The 18,805-nt window shown below is 41.8% G+C and overlaps 1 protein-coding gene across 4 annotated transcripts in view; it reads left to right on the top strand.

Annotated features, from left to right (window-relative positions):
- The window catches only part of ADCY2 (adenylate cyclase 2), a 350,683-nt gene that overhangs the window by 75,973 nt on the left and 255,905 nt on the right, over positions 1-18,805 (top strand). Inside the window, exon 1 of one of the 4 annotated variants that reach the window (XM_075921498.2) lies at positions 4,402-5,446. The exons of the other annotated variants lie outside the window; for them this stretch is intronic. Coding sequence (XP_075777613.2) covers positions 5,381-5,446 — 66 coding nt within the window. The 5' untranslated portion in view covers positions 4,402-5,380. Of the gene's footprint in view, positions 1-4,401; positions 5,447-18,805 lie in introns of those variants that run through there. 4 annotated transcript variants of the gene reach the window in all.

The following is an 18,805-nucleotide window of genomic DNA, read 5'->3' as shown; positions in this document are numbered from 1 at the left end:
CTGCAAAAGGGCATCGAAAAAGCGACCTGATTTTTTGGAAGAGCATCCAGACTGAATGGACATTCTCTCGCATGTAAGCTGTGATTGCTATGGATGGAATGGCCACCAGGGCACCTTTGCTTTTTCCTCTTTCCTCCTCTTCCGAAAGAACTCCCTCTTCCCCGTCCACACATGCTTTTTGCAAAAGAGCTCTTTTGCAAAAAAGGTTTCTTCCTCGTAGAATGTGGATTACCAATGCCAGAAAAACCCCTCTGTTCTTTCAGTTTTCATGCTGAAGAATGCAGTTGCAGTGTGGATGTTCTTCAAATGTGGTTGGCCAACTCTGTAGTGTAGACATACCCTGATAGTGCCTCTTTCAGCAGAAGAGCACTCTGGATTTTAGCAGGGCATAGGGAGCTATGAAAGAAATACTTTTTTTTTTTAAGTCCAAAGAGCTGAGTTTTGAAGTTAGGGAGGGACTAGACAAAGATGGAGGAAAGAGAAGAAAGATGACCAGAGGAGAATGTAAGGAAAGGATTTAAACAGGTATAAATTGGAAAGAACCAGACTTTGCAGGACAAAAGTTTCCCACGTCAGAGTCCCTGTATACTGCTCTGACAGTATACAGGAACGCTAAAAAGCCGACAGCTGTCAGGACAGAGTTCCTGAAGCAGTGGTATTCGTTATAAGCAGTTGCCATTCTTCTGCAAGCACTGGCACAGAAGTGTACTGGGGGAGACACTGGGATTTCAAATTTTTAAGCACTTTGAAGATTCCAGGCTGCTCCATTGGCAGCCCTTTGAAAGCTACTGTAAATTAAAGGAGCCTCTGACTGCTCTCATTCACTCTGGGAGCCTCTGATAATGGGTACAAACTTCACACTGGTGAAGCAAGGGTTAAGGAATTGTTCTAGACATGGGAAGCCATGTTCTTCTGTTTCTGCTGGGCATACTTTCAGTGGAGTATGCCCAGCTAGACATGGCCTCCTGTGGCCAAAGTTAACTCCAAAGTAACTGCTCACAGTGGAGTTGGGGGACAATGGATCAGCATTCACAACATGCCCTCTAAGTGCCCAGCTGCAGCTTGTCTGTGGTCTGGAGAAATGGACAATTCAACTAGCAGATCAAACTGCAGTATCTCAAATCTCGGTCAACCTGCCAAACAAGTTTGAGGTCTGGCACTTAAGGTCCTTCAGCTGAATGTCAAAGGGTTGTCTTCCACCAAGAGGGAATGAACTGGTGTTCTCACAAAGGAAGCTCCATCTGACATTATTTATTTACAAGAAACTCAAATCACACTGAATGAAGATTTAAGATCTTAAACAGAATTGTCTAAGATCACTGGTTTTGATCTGTTCAGTCATGATCTTCTTGCAAAACATGGCTGAGCTGAGTGATATCCTGGGTGCTGTCGATATTTAATCTGCACCCTTTTGTGACACGATTGAAGTTGATGGGTTTTCAATCGTGAATGTATATAAGCCACTGGGTAAAACATGAAGTCCTTGAGTTCTCCCAAGGCTTAAGCATTCAGCCGTGTAGGTGGGTGACTTTAATAGTCATCATAGCAAGTGAGGTTATCAGATTGCAGGCTTTAACAGTGAACAACTATTGGAGTGGGCAACAAATAATCTCTCACTGGTCCATGATCCTAAATAGAGTGGTATCTTCCATTCAGCACATTGAAAAAGGGACTGCTGTGTATGCTGGTATTGTAAGTTATGGCACTGCTGTTTTTCTTTGATTGTACTTTGAATTATGTATTGAAGGCACCTAAGTGATCACATTCTTTTTTTTTTAATCTAAAAAATGGAATAAGGTGGAGGCCCGGAATTTGGCATTTGAGAATCTTTTCTTGCATATAATCCCAGAAGTTGGATTGGTTCACTAGACGCTAGTGAGTCAACTTTTTCAACCTTACTGAAATTCCATTAATTCTTTAGAGATGCATGGAGTCTTTCCACAGAGGTTTTAAACGGTTATACAGTAAAGTGGAAGTAATAGATGATACATTGACTCACTGACTTAAACTTTTCAGTTCTCTGTAGCTTAGATGCAAAAAAATGTGTTAGTTTGAATGAAGTAACTTTTCTTAACAGGATATTAGAAAACAGAAAATATTATTAAAAACAGGAATATGCATACATATTTTGGGTCTGCCCTTAGAAGTAGAGTATAATATTTCAGAAGAAATTGAAACATTATTGAATGGGAAATTGTCTAGATTTTAAATAACCTGTTTAAATTGAAAAAAACCCTATTCCTAGTTCTGGTGGAGTGGTTGTCCCACATACAGATTAAAACAGCCCTCCAAAGCTGTACAGAACCGAAGCCATTGGGAAGAGGGTTTACTGAGAGCCAATGAGGAGGAGACTTGTTGAAGCAGCTAGTCAAGGTAGGGCTGGCCATGTAAGAAGGCCTGCCCAGCAATGGAGTGGGCTGGCTGCCAGAAGGAGCACCTCAGGCTGCAGCTTCCTTTAGCTTCCCTGCCCTGACCAGACTGCTCTGACTGGCTGACAGAGTGAAGCCCTCAGACATGCACAATGAGGCTATGGGGAAATGGCCCAGGTGTACAGGCAGTAGAGGTTGGAGGCAGGTCAGTAGGTGGCTGCTGGGTATAGGGTCCCTGGATCGAGACTCAGATTAATTGGTGGATGTAGGTCTCCTGTTCCTTTGCATCCACTTGCCAAAAAGGAGATTGGCCAATCCAGGCTGCAGTTCACCCCTGAAGTGAGAGGCTGGACCTTGGATTGCAGTTGGCTGCTGAAGTTAGTGGCAGGACTAAGTACTGCCAGCCTTCCAGAAGGGAGAGATAATGAAGAGAGGCACAGCTGCAGGACTGTGTCCAGAAGAGGATGCTGAAATACAGGGAGTGATGCAGGTCCCTGAGTGTAGGAGTCAGTGGATGTGATAGTGGACAAGACACCGCCCAAAGAAGTGTGCTGTTGGAATGAGTAATTCTCAGGTTGGCCAGCAGGAGGTGCTGGAGTGGTGAGCCCACCCTGTTATAATAGAGTAATAGGGATCATCAGTTTAGTTATTTAATCAAAGAAAATGTCTAACACACCAATTGGGAACTAAGGAACTGACCTTAAATCTGAAACTAGTGTCAAGTAGCATTTTAATAATTTTTTACATGAACTCTTGAGAAGGACAGACTAATAGTCAGGAGGTAGAAAGAGTTTTTATTTCCATGCTTTGTGGATCTGTTTGTTTTTTAGTTTCATATAGAAATGCTTGAAACAGATTTTTTTGTTTGTTTCTTTGTGTGGAGTCTTAAAGGAGAAATGCCATGTAAAAATTATTTGTGTGTGCATACGCAGAACAAACATTGGTGTTATATGAATTGTTTGGCAGTTATGGTACTCCAAAGGTGCGAACAGAAAGAGTTGGATTGTGTAAATGATGAAAGCTAACCATTTTTTTTGGGGGGGGGGAGTCAAGCTTGTAGAATATTTTAGTTTAAGAATTTTTGTGAACCTCAGATTAATATTTTCATATGTAAACAGTTTGTGTTAGGATGTAAGAGGAGCTGGAGCCCTTATCCTATCAAGCTTTGTTTCCCCCCTATGGAATAGGTAAACCTCTGTCAGTGCAGAAGCAATAGTAGAAGATTGGCCCGTTCTCCATACTAGGGCATTGTCTGTATTAAGTTCAAACTTGCTTCCCTCCATTGTGTATTGTCAGTGTGATTATGTTAGTAATGCTTTACTGATGCAGAAAAGAACCTTTCGCCTCCCTTTCAAACAAGGTAATACAATATAGTAAGATATTAACTGCAGTGTGAGGGAGGGGATTACTGAGAAACAATTAATTTGTTTCTTCTGTTTGGTGATGAAAGATCATTGGGACCTGATCCTTAGGTGTGTTTGTGTTGTATAGTTCAGGCCACATACCAGGATCAGAGCTTTTAGGCCATGATCCTTTAAGGTAATTTGTAGGCAGACCTCTTCCCATATGTGGAGTGAGTAAGTCTGTGTGGGCTCATGACTCTCTCTGTCTGTGTCTCTCCACAGGATTGGGGCCAGACTGCCTGTGCCTGGGAATCTTCTTTTGGGGGATATTGATTTATCAGAAGAGCTTCTCAAACATGTATATAAATTAATATACTTTGATCCAGAAAGAGAAGTTGGATTAATTTGCAAACTAAAAAAAGACTCAAGAATAGAAATAGATGTGTTGTAATATATTTAGAATAGAATGTGAATAATTAGGATGATGATGGTGCTTTTTTAGAAATATATTGGTAAGTGCAGGACCAAAATTATCTATACACTCAACTTTGGCATAGTTATAAAAAATGCTTCCTACATTGCCAGTTTAGTAGGCTGTCTCATTTAAAATTTGTTCTTTTTAGAGTGGCAGTAACTGCAAAAAGTGCTGCTGAGTGTCACTTTTTATAGTAGTCTATTTTAAAATGTTAATCCCTTCATCTTTAATTCACGATTTTTGCCATTCTTATTTCAAATATTTGCTGAACTACTTCTGTAGGAACAGGCTACTTGCAGAGATGGACAGGAGGCAGAATAATCACCAGATTTATCCATGGGTATCTCAAAGAGCTGAAAACTATTACTGAGGACTCCAGAATTCCATTTCTAAATCTGTTAGACTTCATCTGTCTCTTTGGGGTAGTTGTTTGAGTTTCCTGTATCACTTCCATTGGCACCATTTCCACTGATGGCACTTTTATGTGTGAATTACCATCCTGGGTACAAACCTGAGGGAGCATAGTAGGATTAAACTGGAGCAGAGGAAATAATATGATATGATTCATATCTCTTTCCCTCCCTCCCCCTGTCCCCATTTTTAGTGTAGATATAAATGTAGTTATGAAGAGTTTTGATTGTTGGTGGGGAGAGGATAATTTGCAGAAAAAAGAAATCTCTCTGTGATGTGGAAGGATTTAGAACAGAATGCTGATCAGTCTTTCATAAGATTCAGAATATCTTCCTGAAACTTATGTGGAGGCTAAGGAAATGTATGATCAATGTAATTTCCTTTAATTTCTGCTTTTTGTTCACTACTCATATGGGAGGGAAATTCAAGAAGCCTTCTCTTGTGTGATGCAGTAGAAGAGGGGAGTTATATTTACTGTGGCTAATTAAGGTGTGGTTCTTTGTAGACTAGGGTAGGTTACTGCTGGTTAATTGAAGCACCTATAACTAATTAAGACCCTACAACAAACCTAAAAAAGTTCTTACATCATATGGAATGGGTGGAGTGAGGAAGGAATGAGGACTGGGGTTTGGAGTTGTGTTGCTGTAGACTCGAGAGTAGTCCCATTGTCAAGGATTGAGTAAGTGTTACCCTACCCAGGAGGTAAGAAACCCATAGGGGTTGAGAGGACTGGGGCTCAGACCCAGATCTCTTCCTCATTCCCCTTTCTCTCCCACCAGGGCATGAACAGAGCCCACAATGCCAAAGAATGGAGCAAGGGACAACACCCTGACCCACTTCACCAAAGGGTAACACTGACCATTTGCTACACTTGGTACTGAATTGATGTGATTATCTTGTTATAGCTGTTCTTCCTGTACTCAGGAACATTGAATTGAGAAGACACTAGTGAAGTAATTTTGGCAGTTGCCAGCATCCTCAAGTTTCCAGGTCATCTGGTCTGATTTTTAGACCTGGGTGGCTCAAACAGCTCTGGTATTTTTGATTGAAGATCTCCTCCTGAGACTGGAAAAAAATTAAGTGTCCTTGCATCACTTGTAGAGAAATCAGCTACCTTGATATAATTAATCCCAAGGTTTTGTTGCCACTCTTGTGGACCCTGGCAAGAATAGATGGAATTAAGCTTGTGTGATTGCAGCCTTTTCTGTCATAGGAAACCCAGAGTGCTGGGTGATCACTCCTCTGTCCTGAAGATTATCTTGTGCCAGATGCTATAACACTATTGTCAGCCTTCTGTTGACTGTATGAGAAGCTACTGAAAGACAAGGATAGATCGGTCTGTGTTAAGAGCAAGTATTGTGTTACTGTTATTGGGATGACTGTGTGTTAATTCTCTGAGCAGGCCAGATATAAGCTATGTGCAGCGCATAAGGTGGATTGACAGTATCTGGTCCTTAATCAACTCCTGTACACTCTTTTATTAAGGGGGTTTTGATCACTGACTCTTCCATGCAAAATCCTTTTACGTATTTGTCAGCATGGAGCAAGTGTAGAACCGCTCTCCAGTTCATGTAAGGCCTAATCCAGAGCCCAATGAAGGCATCAGAAGACTTCCCACTGATGGCATTTACCCTCTTCAGCCCACCGTGAATTTAGAGTCCCCATTGCATGCCATTCTTCACACAGTGGAAATAGTCAGTCTGATATATTGTTGGGGCCTTTTGTGGTTCTTAAACTGCTAGGGGCAATTTCATCCTCTGTTTTTGTTGTAGCCATATAGTTATGATATCCGTAAGCCTAATCCAAAGGCAAGAATTCTATGGCTCCAATTATCTCCTTCAATACAAGTCATACCCTTATGTTGCAGAACAGTATTTAGTTCTAAATTCCTAATACATTTGACTATATTTCTCTATTAAATTATGTACACAGGTATAATATGTGTAACAGTGAGACCATCTTTTACATGATGATCTCTGATGGGATTGTTGTTTTACCATTCCATGACAACTTTGAGATTTGCTCTCTCTTTCTTCCATCCTTGAAACAAAAAACAGGACTGTGTAGCACTTTAAAGACTAACAAGATGGTTTAATAGGTGATGAGCTTTCATGGGCCAGACCCACTTCGAGCCCACGAAAGCTCATCACCTATTAAACCATCTTGTTAGTTTTTAAAGTGCTACACAGTCCTGTTTTTTGTTTCAGCTACACCAGACTAACACGGCTACATTTCTACCACTATTCTTCCATCCTTGGTTTTCTGACCATTTTTCCTACTTCTCATTGTGGGGCTAGATTCTGCAGTCCTTATCGAACCAAGTTCCTTTTGGCTTCAGTGAGGTTTGCTTGATTTAAGGACCACTGAATGTGATCTTGCTATCTTTCTAAACCTCTCTGTAAAAATTCACCATTAATCTTTTGCAGTCTTGGTCTTCTTGCAGTCGTGTCTACCAGGACCAAGGATTTTATTGTACTAGTCTTGGATTTCTAGTCTGTACTTTTAAAAACCAATTGTTGCAACAAAAACATCAATATTTCCAAAATCTAAAGTATTTCCTTTATTCTGCTTACTATAGAAACTATAGGTCTTGATTTAAAATAATGATTCCCAAGAATTTTCAGAAGGAACGTTAGACTAGTTTTCTGAAATATTGAGTAGCTGTGGTTTACTGTGGGGGTAAATAAGCCCACGGAATAGTTTGGGCAACAGCTTCAGTGATTGAAAATAACAGGATGCTAATAAAATGCTTGCTGAATTTCATATGAAATATGTAAATTATTTAGCAGGTTGTTCACAAATATTTGAAACATAGTTACATGTACTACAAAACTTGCTAAAATGTACTGGAACAAAATTTCCATTACATTTATTCCTTAGGGCTAAATTTAGTTTCCCATCTTTAAATAATGCTGTATTTGCAAAAATTCATCTCTCTGGATTTATCTTTATATACCTTAATATTGCAAACTAATAAGTATTTTATATCTGTCACATATTGGTTTTTAGGATAATGATTTTCCATTAATAGTTTGTTATCCAGTCATGGTAGAAACATTATTAGCAAAAGTGAAAACACAGGAAAATCTGCAAATTCATGTAATTTTTGAAATAAAGTTTGCAAAGTACTTTCCTTTCATTAACAGCATTCCCTGTTGTGCGGCTGAGAACAACCACATTTCTTTTCTAGTTGCCTTCCACATTATGAAATCAGGCAATTGTATTGTAATAAGTTTTGTAATATCAGTATGCTAGTCATATATCATGATATATGACTTCACCTCTTGTATCTCAGTTTTTCCATCTGTAAAACAGGAAATAATAAACAGGGACAATAATTATTATTTACAGATGGAGAAATAGAGGTACAAAGAGTTGAAGTGACTTGGGCAAGGTCCCACACAAAACAGGAAAGCTGAGATTAAAATCTGGGTCTTCTAAATATTTGTGCATTTCCTCTGGTAAAAGGGGAAAGAAAGCAGAAAATATAGCCAAGGGTTTTTTGTAAGCAGAAGGTGATTTTAACGGAGTGGCTTGTGTCCAGATACCATCAAAAACTACCAGAGTACCCAGAAATCATCATTGTGCACCTACTGAGGCCTCTGTACTATCTGCACTGGTTTAAATACAAAGTCACATGACCTTTTAAAACTGAAAATAAATTGATCGTATTACCTTGGGATCCCAGTTCTGATCAGATACCTTGGTCTGAATATCATTATCCTCGTTGGTTTCTTAAATTGCAGAAGTGCTTGAAAAAGCATTGTGTTTAGAGAACTGTAATATTCAGGTAGATAACCAATAAGAAGTAATTATGAAGAATTGCATTTGATTCAATCCTGATTCATAAAATCCCTCATAGATACTTCTAGCATTTCTGTTTTCTATCATCAGAACAAAAATGGTAGAGAGAAGATACTCTTCCTTTGTAGGTGAATTTCTCAGTGAAAAAGTTACTTGTATAACTTTTTCCGGATTTGCAAAAAGTTACATTAACGTGCTAAAGTTTGGCCTTCAGATAAATTCTAGCTCCTCTCCCTGAAAATGCCTGGATGCTAGAATTAGAGAAATGTAATGACCTGGCATGATAGTTGGACTGACAGCATCGATAATAAATCTGCTTGGTGGTTAGATAAAACAATTCAAGCAGCTCAAGTCCTGCCTCCCTCTCCACCCCTCTGGGAGTGACCACACAACCATCACAGGATAAGGGACCCTCTGAAGGTAAGGAGGTGGTGTGGGTTCTTGAGTGGACTAGGGCAGTGTTTCTTAACCAGTGGTACAAGTACCCTTAGGCATACTCAAGAGAAGTCTGGGGGTGGGGGGAAACATCAGCACAACTGAAACTTGGAGAAAAATGGATTTTTTGTGTTAAGTTTTACAGCACTTTATTATCTTTGTACTTTTTACACTGCAAAATTTCATCACTCACCTGGCTACAATTAAGTTGTTTAAACAAATTTGTTGCTATAGTAGAAAAAAAAATTGTCTGAAAATTGTAGGTACTGGGGCTACTTACAGTTTTTTTTAAAAAAGGGGATACTTTATAAAAAAAAAGTTGAGAAACACTGGACTAGGGGATATGGCATTTGCCTGGGGGAGTACTTCCTTTACTAGTTGCTGCTGTTTTTGGCTGCTTTCCATGTTTCCTCTTCAGCTGGAGACTTTCACAGACTTTCAGTTGTTCCTCGTACTCCTGGTTGCAGCTAGTAATTGACCTGCTCAGTCCATACAGCCTCTTTAATCTGATAAACTTAAAAAAATAACAAATGGTTTGGTAGCACTTTATAGACTAACAAAACATGTAGATGGTAACTTGACTACTCCCTGAAGCTTCTTTAATCTGAATTTGTTGTACTATGATTGGTTGATTCCTTAGACTTTCTAGGCAAGCCTGGAGCATCTACCTTGAGTGCCCCTTTCTCATAAAATCTAGTTTGAAAATATTGTTTTTTCCATCAACTTAAGTTGGTTGGCCTAGTTAACCTATTAGTATGGTCCCTGTGAACCATTCCATTATTTTGTCCAAGATTGTCCCACTGTGACCATTCATAATTACCTAGGGGTCATTTCTTTTAAAATATTGGAACAATGCTGCATACATCTGGTCATCTTGAACTTTCCCAATTTTTCAAGATATTTGAGAAGTAAACATTAATGATCTAGAGAACTCCTTGACCACTTCTTAAAACTTTTTAATGCAAATTATTGAACTTTCTGATTTAAAATGCATGCTTTTGGTATGAGATTTAACATATTCTTCAGTTATTGTTAAAATAGAAAGTATTTATTATTTGAGATAAATAACTTCCATATTGGCTCAGACTAGTGGTCCAACTAATCAGTATCCTGTCTCCCAACACTGCCCAGGATATATCATCTGGCTTTTTTCCCTAACATAGAACAAAAATATATATTTTGAAAACTTTAGCCTTTTTTTACATTATTGACAGTTCTACCCATTTCCATCTAGTAATTAATCTATATCATTATTAAGATTGTGTGGCTTTTTTGCATCTAGTAAAATATTTTAGACGATTCATAATGATCATTTATACATTTCTGTTTTAAATCCTTTTTTCCAGCTGATTTTCCACAACTTTCATCTTTTGAAGCATCAAATTTACTTAGCACTGAGGAAGACTTTATTCTGTTGCACATAACAAATTGAATCCAAATTTGTACCTCCTTGTGCTTTTATTTCTTTGCCTTTAATTTAGTTTTATCTTTGTATCTTAATCATGTTTTTTATTCGGGCTGTTGATTGGTGTAATTAAATTAATTACATTTACAAGTTGTAGTTTTTAATTGCATTGTTAAACAACAGCAGAAGACCAATTCAAATGTATGAAATATTTTTAGCTATTCTGCATTTTCAGATATATTGATTTAAGAATAGAAATTTTAAAATGGCCAGTTTATTTTTTATCTCAAATATTTGCACTGTAGAAATGACAAAAGAAATATTTTTCAGTTCAATTCATAGACGTACTATAGCGCAATCTGTTATGTGCAATTATGTAACAATGTAAAAATGTAGAGTCTAAAAGTCCACTCAGTGTTACTGCTTCAGCCATTCGTTAAGACAGACAAATTTGTTCACATTCACAGGCGATAATGCCCACTTATTGACTGTCACCTGAAAATGAGAGTAGGCATTCACATGGCATTTTTGTAATTGGCATTGCAAGGTATTTGTGTCAGGTGTGATAAACATTAATTTAACTTTCCACGCTTTGGTAACAGTTCCAGAGGATGTGCTTTCATCCTGGTGATGCTTCTAAAAATGCATTAATTAAATTTGTGACTGAACTCCATGGGGGAAGAGTTGCATGTCTGTCAGATTAAAGATAAAACAGACATGCATTTCATGTTATAGCAATCTCGGATAATGACCAAGCACATGTTCATTTTAAGAACATTTTCACTGCAGATTTGACAAAATGCAGGGGAAGGGAAAAGTGTGAGATTTCTAAAAATTCTTATAGCACCCAGTCCAAGGTTTAAGAATCTGAAGTGCCTTCCAAAATCTCAGAGGGAGGAGGTGTGGAGCATACTTTCAGAAGCCTTGGAATATAAATAATTTATTTTAACAATATGCTCTAGACTTATAGACTCATAGACTTTAAGGTCAGAAGGGACCATTATGATCATCTAGTCTGACCCCCTGCACAGTGCAGGCCACAAAATCTCACCCACCCCTCCTAGAATAATCCTCTCACCTATATCTCAGATATTGAAGCCTTCAAATACTTTGAAGACCCCAAGATGCAGAGAATCCTCCAGCTGTGATCTGTACCCCATGCTACAGAGGAAGGCGAAAAACCTCCAGGGCCTCTGCCAATCTACCCTGGAGGAAAATTCCTTCCCGACCCCAAATATGGCGATCAGCTAAACCCTGAGCATGTGGGCAAGACTCACCAGCCAGATACCCAGAAAGTTCTCTATAGTAACTCCTATCATCCCTCCATTGACCTAGTCCCTTTCCCTTTAATTGTAGAGTTTTTCTAAGGAAAATCCTATAGATGACAATCTTTAGATAGCATTAAAAATGAAATTCCATGGGCTTTTGGGGGGGGGGGAGGCGAAATGGTAGTTGAGATGATAGTAGCTGTTTTTTGAGATGTCTGATCCTGTGCCCTTAAAAGACAATACAAGAGACACAAACCCAAAAGGGAAGAGAGAGAACAAAGAAAATGAAGCCTCTGTGTCAGGTTGCAAGAAAGAGTTACCACGATAGTGCTGGAGAAAACAGAGGGTATATCTAAAAAAACCCTAACAAACTCTGTAGCAGCAAGTCTCAGAACCCTGGTCAATTGACTTAACTTTGTTGTGTAGACATATCCTATTTCGAAATAACAGCCATTCTTTCAAAATAACTGTACTAGTGTCTGCACAAGCCAACCACTATTTCAAAATTAATTCAAAATAGCGGAGGGCTTATTTTGAACTTGGTAAACCTCATTCCACAAGGAATAGCATCTATTTTGAAATTGCTAATTTGAAATAAGCGTTGTGTAGACGGGGAATAGGGGCTATTTCGAAATAGGGGATTTCATGGCGCCACGGGGCGGGAGCTGCGGAGTGGCTGATATGGCGCCGTTTTTGTGTGGGGCATGGTTTGGGAAGGGGGAACGCTTCACCAGCGAACTGTGTTGAAACACAGCCGGGAGAAGCATTGGTGGTGCCCGAGTCGCAGACTGCCGATGATAAGAGAGGGCGGGGCTTGATGGGAAGCACGTCAGGGGATGAGGTGATGGGACACAGAAAAAGGAGGGAGGGCACCAGGGACGCAGGGGGTGGGGCACAAAGGACGCAGGAAATAAAATGGGACACCAGAAGATGAAGAGGAAACAGGAGAGGAGGCGAGGTTAGCAAAGCCTGGCAGAGGCTTGTGGGGAAGGAAGCGACCCAGGGTAGGGCTGAGTGGATGCCCGAGGGTTGGTGTGTTTAGGGGTTATGCCCCACCAGCTGGAATGGGGAAGGAGCCCCGTCCTTAGGGCCCTGGGTTGGGACCTGGAGAGTGGGTGGGCCCAGGTCCCCCTTCGGCCCAGGGGCAAGAACGGCTCTTGCACTGGATGTAAGAAATTGTAGACCAGTAAAATACATGAGTGGAAATTAAACTGGTGCTTTGCGAGAGTGATCAGGGATAGCCTGATCATCTAGGGGAGGGCATGCCAGGTAGTGGAGTGTCACAAGGCCTCCAGCCCTTCCCAGGGTTCCCTGCTGGCCACTCTGGCCCCAACCAGGAAAACTCCTTTCTTTCCCTGCCTCCCCGGAGCCCTTAAAGGGGTAGAGTCTGGCCACAGTGTCTGTGGCAGTTCCAGGCCTGCCAGCCCAGAAACAGTATTTGCTGCCCCTAACCCAGTGGCCCTAGCATGAGCCAGTGCCAGCCAGCCCTCCACCGCTCCCTGGGCCCAGTCCCCCAGCTCCCAGGAGCCTGCCAGGGACTGGAGAAGTCAGGCGCCTTCCTAGTGCAGTGCGGAGATCATGGACCTCATTGAGTTTTGGGGGATGCCTCCAACGTCCATGATCTCTGCACTTGATGGAGGAATGTGGCCGTCTACAGCTGGGTGGCTGCCAGCCTGGCCACCAAAGGCCACATCCGAACTCAGGAGCTGTGGCAGGCATATGCCAGGGCTACAGGGGGGCAGCTCCCAAACAGGGGCAGACCCAGAGAGCTGCCCCTATTTTGATGCCTTGGACCGCATCCTGGGGGGCAGGATTGTCTGTGCCCCCCAGGTGGTCATCGACCCTGGGGCAGAGGGCCCTGAGCAGGGCACGGAGGAGGAGGGGGGCCAAGAGCTGCAGGAGCCCGGAGAGATCCCCAAGCCATCCCAGAAGACCTGTCGCCGGTGTCATCTGGGGAGGCAACAATATGTGAGTGCCATCACTGTCCCTTTATGGAGTGTGGGGGGGGAGGGGGAGGGAGACCAGGGACTGCCTGAGTGGGTGTTGCTGACTATGGATCACGCAGCAACCTGTGAATGTGCAAGCATGTGCCGTGCCGTGCCGTGCCACCCCTGGGCAGGTGGCTCCAGCTGGTTGCCACACAGGGGCCTTGGCCTGTTAGGCACTGCAAGCCCTGCACCGCACCTTCGTCCACTGGGTACAGGAAGATCATCAGCTCCGGCAGGAGCAACTTGCCCAGGGCCGTGCCATCTGTGAGCACCTGCAGACCCTGGTGCAGAGCTTGCTGCCTCCAGCTGCTCCAGCCCCTGCTGCCTCCCCAGCTACTGCTCATCCTCCCACTCCTTCTCCCCCTCCTGCTTCTTCCTCCACCCCCCTGGGACACCACACCCAAAATGATGCTGGGAGACAGTTGGGCTGGCGCCCAACCTTGAGCCCTGAGCTTCTCCTTCCCCTCCTACCAGCTCCCTCCTCCCAGGTTTCCCCCTTCCCTTGCCTTCCCCTGCCCACTCCCTCCTCCCACCTTCTTTCCCCAGTCTCACCTCAGTTTCATCTCCCCCACCCCAGTTTTTCTCAATAAAGAGACTTCGTTGTATTGAACATTTATCTTTTATTGTACAGCAGGAAGGGGGCTTAGGGAGGGGTAAGTGGAAGGACGTGAGGGAGGAATGAGGCACAAGTCCCCAGAGGGGCACACCAGGAAGACTGTTACTGCCTGCAGAACGTGTTGCCAGGCTCGCAGCAACACATCCAGGAGAAGCATCAGAGTGCCATGGGGTAGCTCTGGCTCCATTCTGCAGAGTGCTGTGGTGTTCTGAGTGAAGGCAGCCAGAGCATACAGAGAAAAAAATGCTTTGCTGTCCCTCAGTGAGGTAGGCAAGCAACCAGGGAAAACCTGAGAACTGGCTGTCTGGGGCCGAGGGGGGGGGGGGCGGGTTCCTTTAAGCACAGGCCTCAGATACCTTGGGTGGCTGCTGCCTGAGGCTAACTCCTGACATGATGCTCTGCCAGAACCGGTTCCGGCCGGCCTTAAATGCGATTCAGCGTCCAATCAGTGTGGATACGCTATTTCAAAATAGCAAAATGGTATTTCAAAATGCATTTTGTGTCTAAACGCGTTATTTCGAAATAAGATATTTCGAAATAACTCTGTAGTGTAGACATAGCCTTAGACTCGTGCAGCCAGAAAAAATAGAATTGTACAGATTGGGCTCATGATGGACCATCTCCAGCAAACCAGAGTTGATCTGGGCTGTGAGACTTGCCATAGTAGGTCTTTTTGCTTGCGTATACACACCCACGAGCACATCACCCAGTCTTATCAGCCATCAGTCTTATCAGAGACCTGGCAAATTTGTAGTTGTGTCCAGCTGCTTAAGGATATGTTTTTAGCTGTCTTTACTGTGAGCCTGTGATCAGTATTGTCTTGGCTGGCTCAGCCAAACTCTTATTACAAAGAAGAGAAATGGAGAAATTATGGGAGAGGGAAAATGCCACACTAGGGGGGAGATTGCAGCAGGAACCTCAGTCAGACATTCTGGGTATTGACGATTTAGCTGAAACTAGTAGAGATGGTGATATCATTGGTTCCCTCTCTGGCTTACTCTGAGTAAGATGCCTATTAGGATCAGGATGACAAAGGTTCAACAATGTCATGTGGCTCACAGTCCCTGGGGATCAAGGAGTGGCAGGCACAGTAGTAAAGGTTGCTCCTTCTAATTCACATTTCCCTTTGGTGAGTCTAAGATAAACACTGTACTGGAAGATTGACAACTGTATCCCGTTAACATTAACCAGTCACACGTACCTTAGGGATTTCAACTATAGAAATTCCCCCCAAGTTCAGCTCATTGTCATATCAACCCATGACTTCACCAGGGGCCTTGAAGATATAGTTCTCTTAAATAATCCAGTTTGTACCAACCTATTTGTCACCACCTTTTTCTGACTTTCATAAATCATTTTATGGAGTAGGCTTTATTGGACTTCTGTTAACTTGGTCAGCTTATAGTACTGTCTCCTATGCAACAGTAATTACACTTAGGGTGTGTCTAGACTACAGGGTTTTTTGAAAAAAAAAAGTCTTTTTTCGAAAATTTCACCTGCGTCTAGACTGCTGCCACGTTCTTTTGAAATTAAATTTAAAAAATGTGGCAGTTTTTTCAAATGTGGAAAATCTCATTTTGCGAGGAATAATGCCTTTTTTCGAAAGTGCTCTTTCAAAAAAAGGCATTATTGAACTCAAACAGTGCTTTTTCGAAAGAGCATCCAGATTGCCAGGGTGCACTCTTTTGAAAAAGCAGCTCTTCTTCAAAAATACTGGTTGTGGTCTAGACGATCTCTTTCGAAAGAGGCTTGTAGTCTAGACGTAGCCTTAGTCTTGGTCTGAATAAAGACTGAGTAATGCCACTTTGATTTATGGGGTTCTGTATATATTTTCTCCTGTTAAAAATAAATCCATGTTCAATAATCTTAAACTAGGAAAGTCTAATGCATAAATATGTAAATAGGCGTGAGCTACTGGAGTGAAACAGCTGTTTTAATAACAATCTCTCAAATAGCAAACAGGCTTTATCTTGAGGTGTAGCATGTGTCGTCTACAGCAAGATAGATAACAAGGTTTTTTTACGTAGCCCAAATAGAGGTTTTGGGTTAATGCTAAGGCCTGTAATATCTGCCTAGGACTTCCTATCTTAAAGGCCCTTTTTGTTCATATCTCAACCCCTTTTAACTGGTAGATGGTTTTATGAAATGCTCTTAAGTCTGAAGTCTTTTTGGATCTTTTAGTCCCCAGTCCTTCCCATTGCACCTCCCTGTGTACAAGGAGCTACTATCTTGCCTGCTTGCTAAAAATCAAGTCCATTATATTTTACTAGCAGTTGTACCCATAAAAGCTCATGTTTGTAACTCAAGGAAGAAAGGAATGTCTGTCTGTGTGTCTGCCTTCCTTTCTTTCAAAAAAAGAAGGAAAATGAAGCCTGAGGTGAGGAAGGGCAGGGGATAGGTGGTTTTCAGTTGGAAGATGTGGAGGGCTCAGGGCTGGAGGAGGGAGTGCTGAAGTGAAGGCAGATGGGAGGGACAGGACTCAGGACAGGGGACTGGGAAATGAGGGGGGCTCATCAGGCTGTCTGGGGGTGAGCGTCTGGGGCTGACCCCCTCCTGCCACAGCCTCAGGTTGTCTGTGGGAAGACCAGGTTTTGGGGGCTTCCTTCCTCCAGTGTCCCACCTGGCTTGCAGGCTCTCCATGGGGAGAGGGGGCGCTCTGGGGATTGTCCTCCTCCCATAACACCCCTGCCAGGACCTGCAAGCTCTCCAAAGGGGGGAGAATGGTAGGCTTCAGGGCAGGCAGGATGGTGGCACCCCAGCCCTGCTGGTCACTCTCTTGGTGCTGCAGCTGACCCAGTGGCCACTTCCAGAAGAGCAGGTGATCCTAACATTTGTTTGGGAAGTATGACATTTAATTCTGCACCATGGTTTGTAGATGTTTGAGAAGTTAAACTCTTACATTGAGGAAAGGCACAAAGAGATATGATTCAATTGTAACACTTCCTCTTTATGTAGAAATAGCTAATACAGCTTGTGTGTACTCTCTTAAAACTTTAAAAATATACATCATCTTAAATATGTACAAACAGTTTCATAGGATCTATAGACATTAACAAAAGGAATATAAACTTAAATGTTGTGTGTAATTTATTTCTTCGGCTCTGTTTATTTTTTATATAGATACCATTTCTTTTGTTTGAAATCAGTATTCTTAGTCAGCTATCTCTTCTTAAGGGGATAGTTAACTTTTCAGAAATGTTTGCTCCATTTACTTCTGTAATAAAAAAGCTGGATCTTGATAAATATTTTGAGAATTATCCTTTAACACATCAGTCATCTTAGTGAATATATTTGCAGATGGCAACAGGATGTTTCTAGGGGACACAACATAAAGCTATTATTATTCTCCCAATGAAATGTTGCTGTCACTATATTTACAAGTAAAATATGGTCCTGCCTAACTACAAATGTTTTATTGGCTTATGCCTCATTACCACCATCTGTCCAGAGCAAAGCTTTCTCCTTGTTCACGCTAACAGTGTATTTGGATCTGCATGACTGCTTCAGTGCTTGGATGTTTCTCTTTAGAGAAAATAGCTCTGGGGGAAAACTCTGACAGTAACACTTTGTCGGGTGACTTTTACATAATTCCAGACTAGTTATGATTAACCATTTACCAATAATTTACAAATCAGATGCAGTTAGAGAAATCCTGGGTCATTGTTGGAATGTAATTGACGCAAAAGGCATATCTAGCATCTCATCCATTGGCTTTTTTATGTAAAAAAACAATGTATCCTTCCCCGAGCACTCAGAGGAGCAGGTCATGTAAAATTGATGTGAGGGACAAATTGTTGGTTTTTTTTTCAGTGTTGATAAAAGTAAAAACAAAAGAAAAAGAGGAATTGTGACCTTATGGCTAAGATGTATGGGAAAGGTGAATCTGGTTTCAATTCCTGACTCTTCTGAAGACTTCTTAGGTGGTCTTGAGCAAGTCTCTTAATCTCTGTGTCTTCTCTTCAGTAAAATGGTGGTATAAGACTTTTTTCTCTCATCCTTTTTGTTGCCGGTTTTTTGTACTCTCTCGCTTGGCACCAATAAACTATAAATATTAATTTTGCAAGGAAACCTGAAAATATCAGTTTTGTGAAATATTTGCTCTAATCTTCCACAAGCTTAAAATGAAAGTGAGGCTTTGAACCAAAACTAATGTTGCTCATGCCTGGAAGAGAGAAATTTTCTTAGTGATCCAGTGCTGATTGGTAGCGCCTGTATCACTTGTCACTTTAGATTTGTTTAAAAGAATGGGCTGTTTCCTCCCTGACTGGTCTCCTAGGGTAGGAGCCATTTCTTCTCTGCAGGGTCTCATTCTGCAGTGACTGTGCTTGCTCCTGGATGAGCACACCATCCTTCATGGAATCACTATTCTCTTGTATCATGGCAATGCTGGTCTACAGATGAGTGTAACATGCATCTGCTTGGGACACTCTGGAACAGAGAGACATAGCAGTGCCATGTTTCCCTTTATTTGCATCACCTTTGTCCAGTGATATGCCTTTTCTGAGACTGAACAGAAATTGAATTGCGCCTGTTATCCGGCATTGTGAACAGATGGCAAAGTGTGCTGGTTCTCCACACCAAGGTGAAAAACCCCATGAACCCCTTTAAACTCTTCTGCATAAGTATGAATAAGGAGATTAAGTTAGATCCACTAGCAGGGAGAGACTGCAATGATTTTTCTTTCCCACTGA

This window comes from Pelodiscus sinensis, chromosome 2 (assembly GCF_052426305.1).
Source record: "Pelodiscus sinensis isolate ZL-2025 chromosome 2, ASM5242630v1, whole genome shotgun sequence".
Lineage (NCBI taxonomy): Eukaryota > Metazoa > Chordata > Testudines > Trionychidae > Pelodiscus > Pelodiscus sinensis.
Note: the sequence above shows the minus strand (reverse complement) of the source record. Positions and strands in the feature narration are given on the sequence as shown.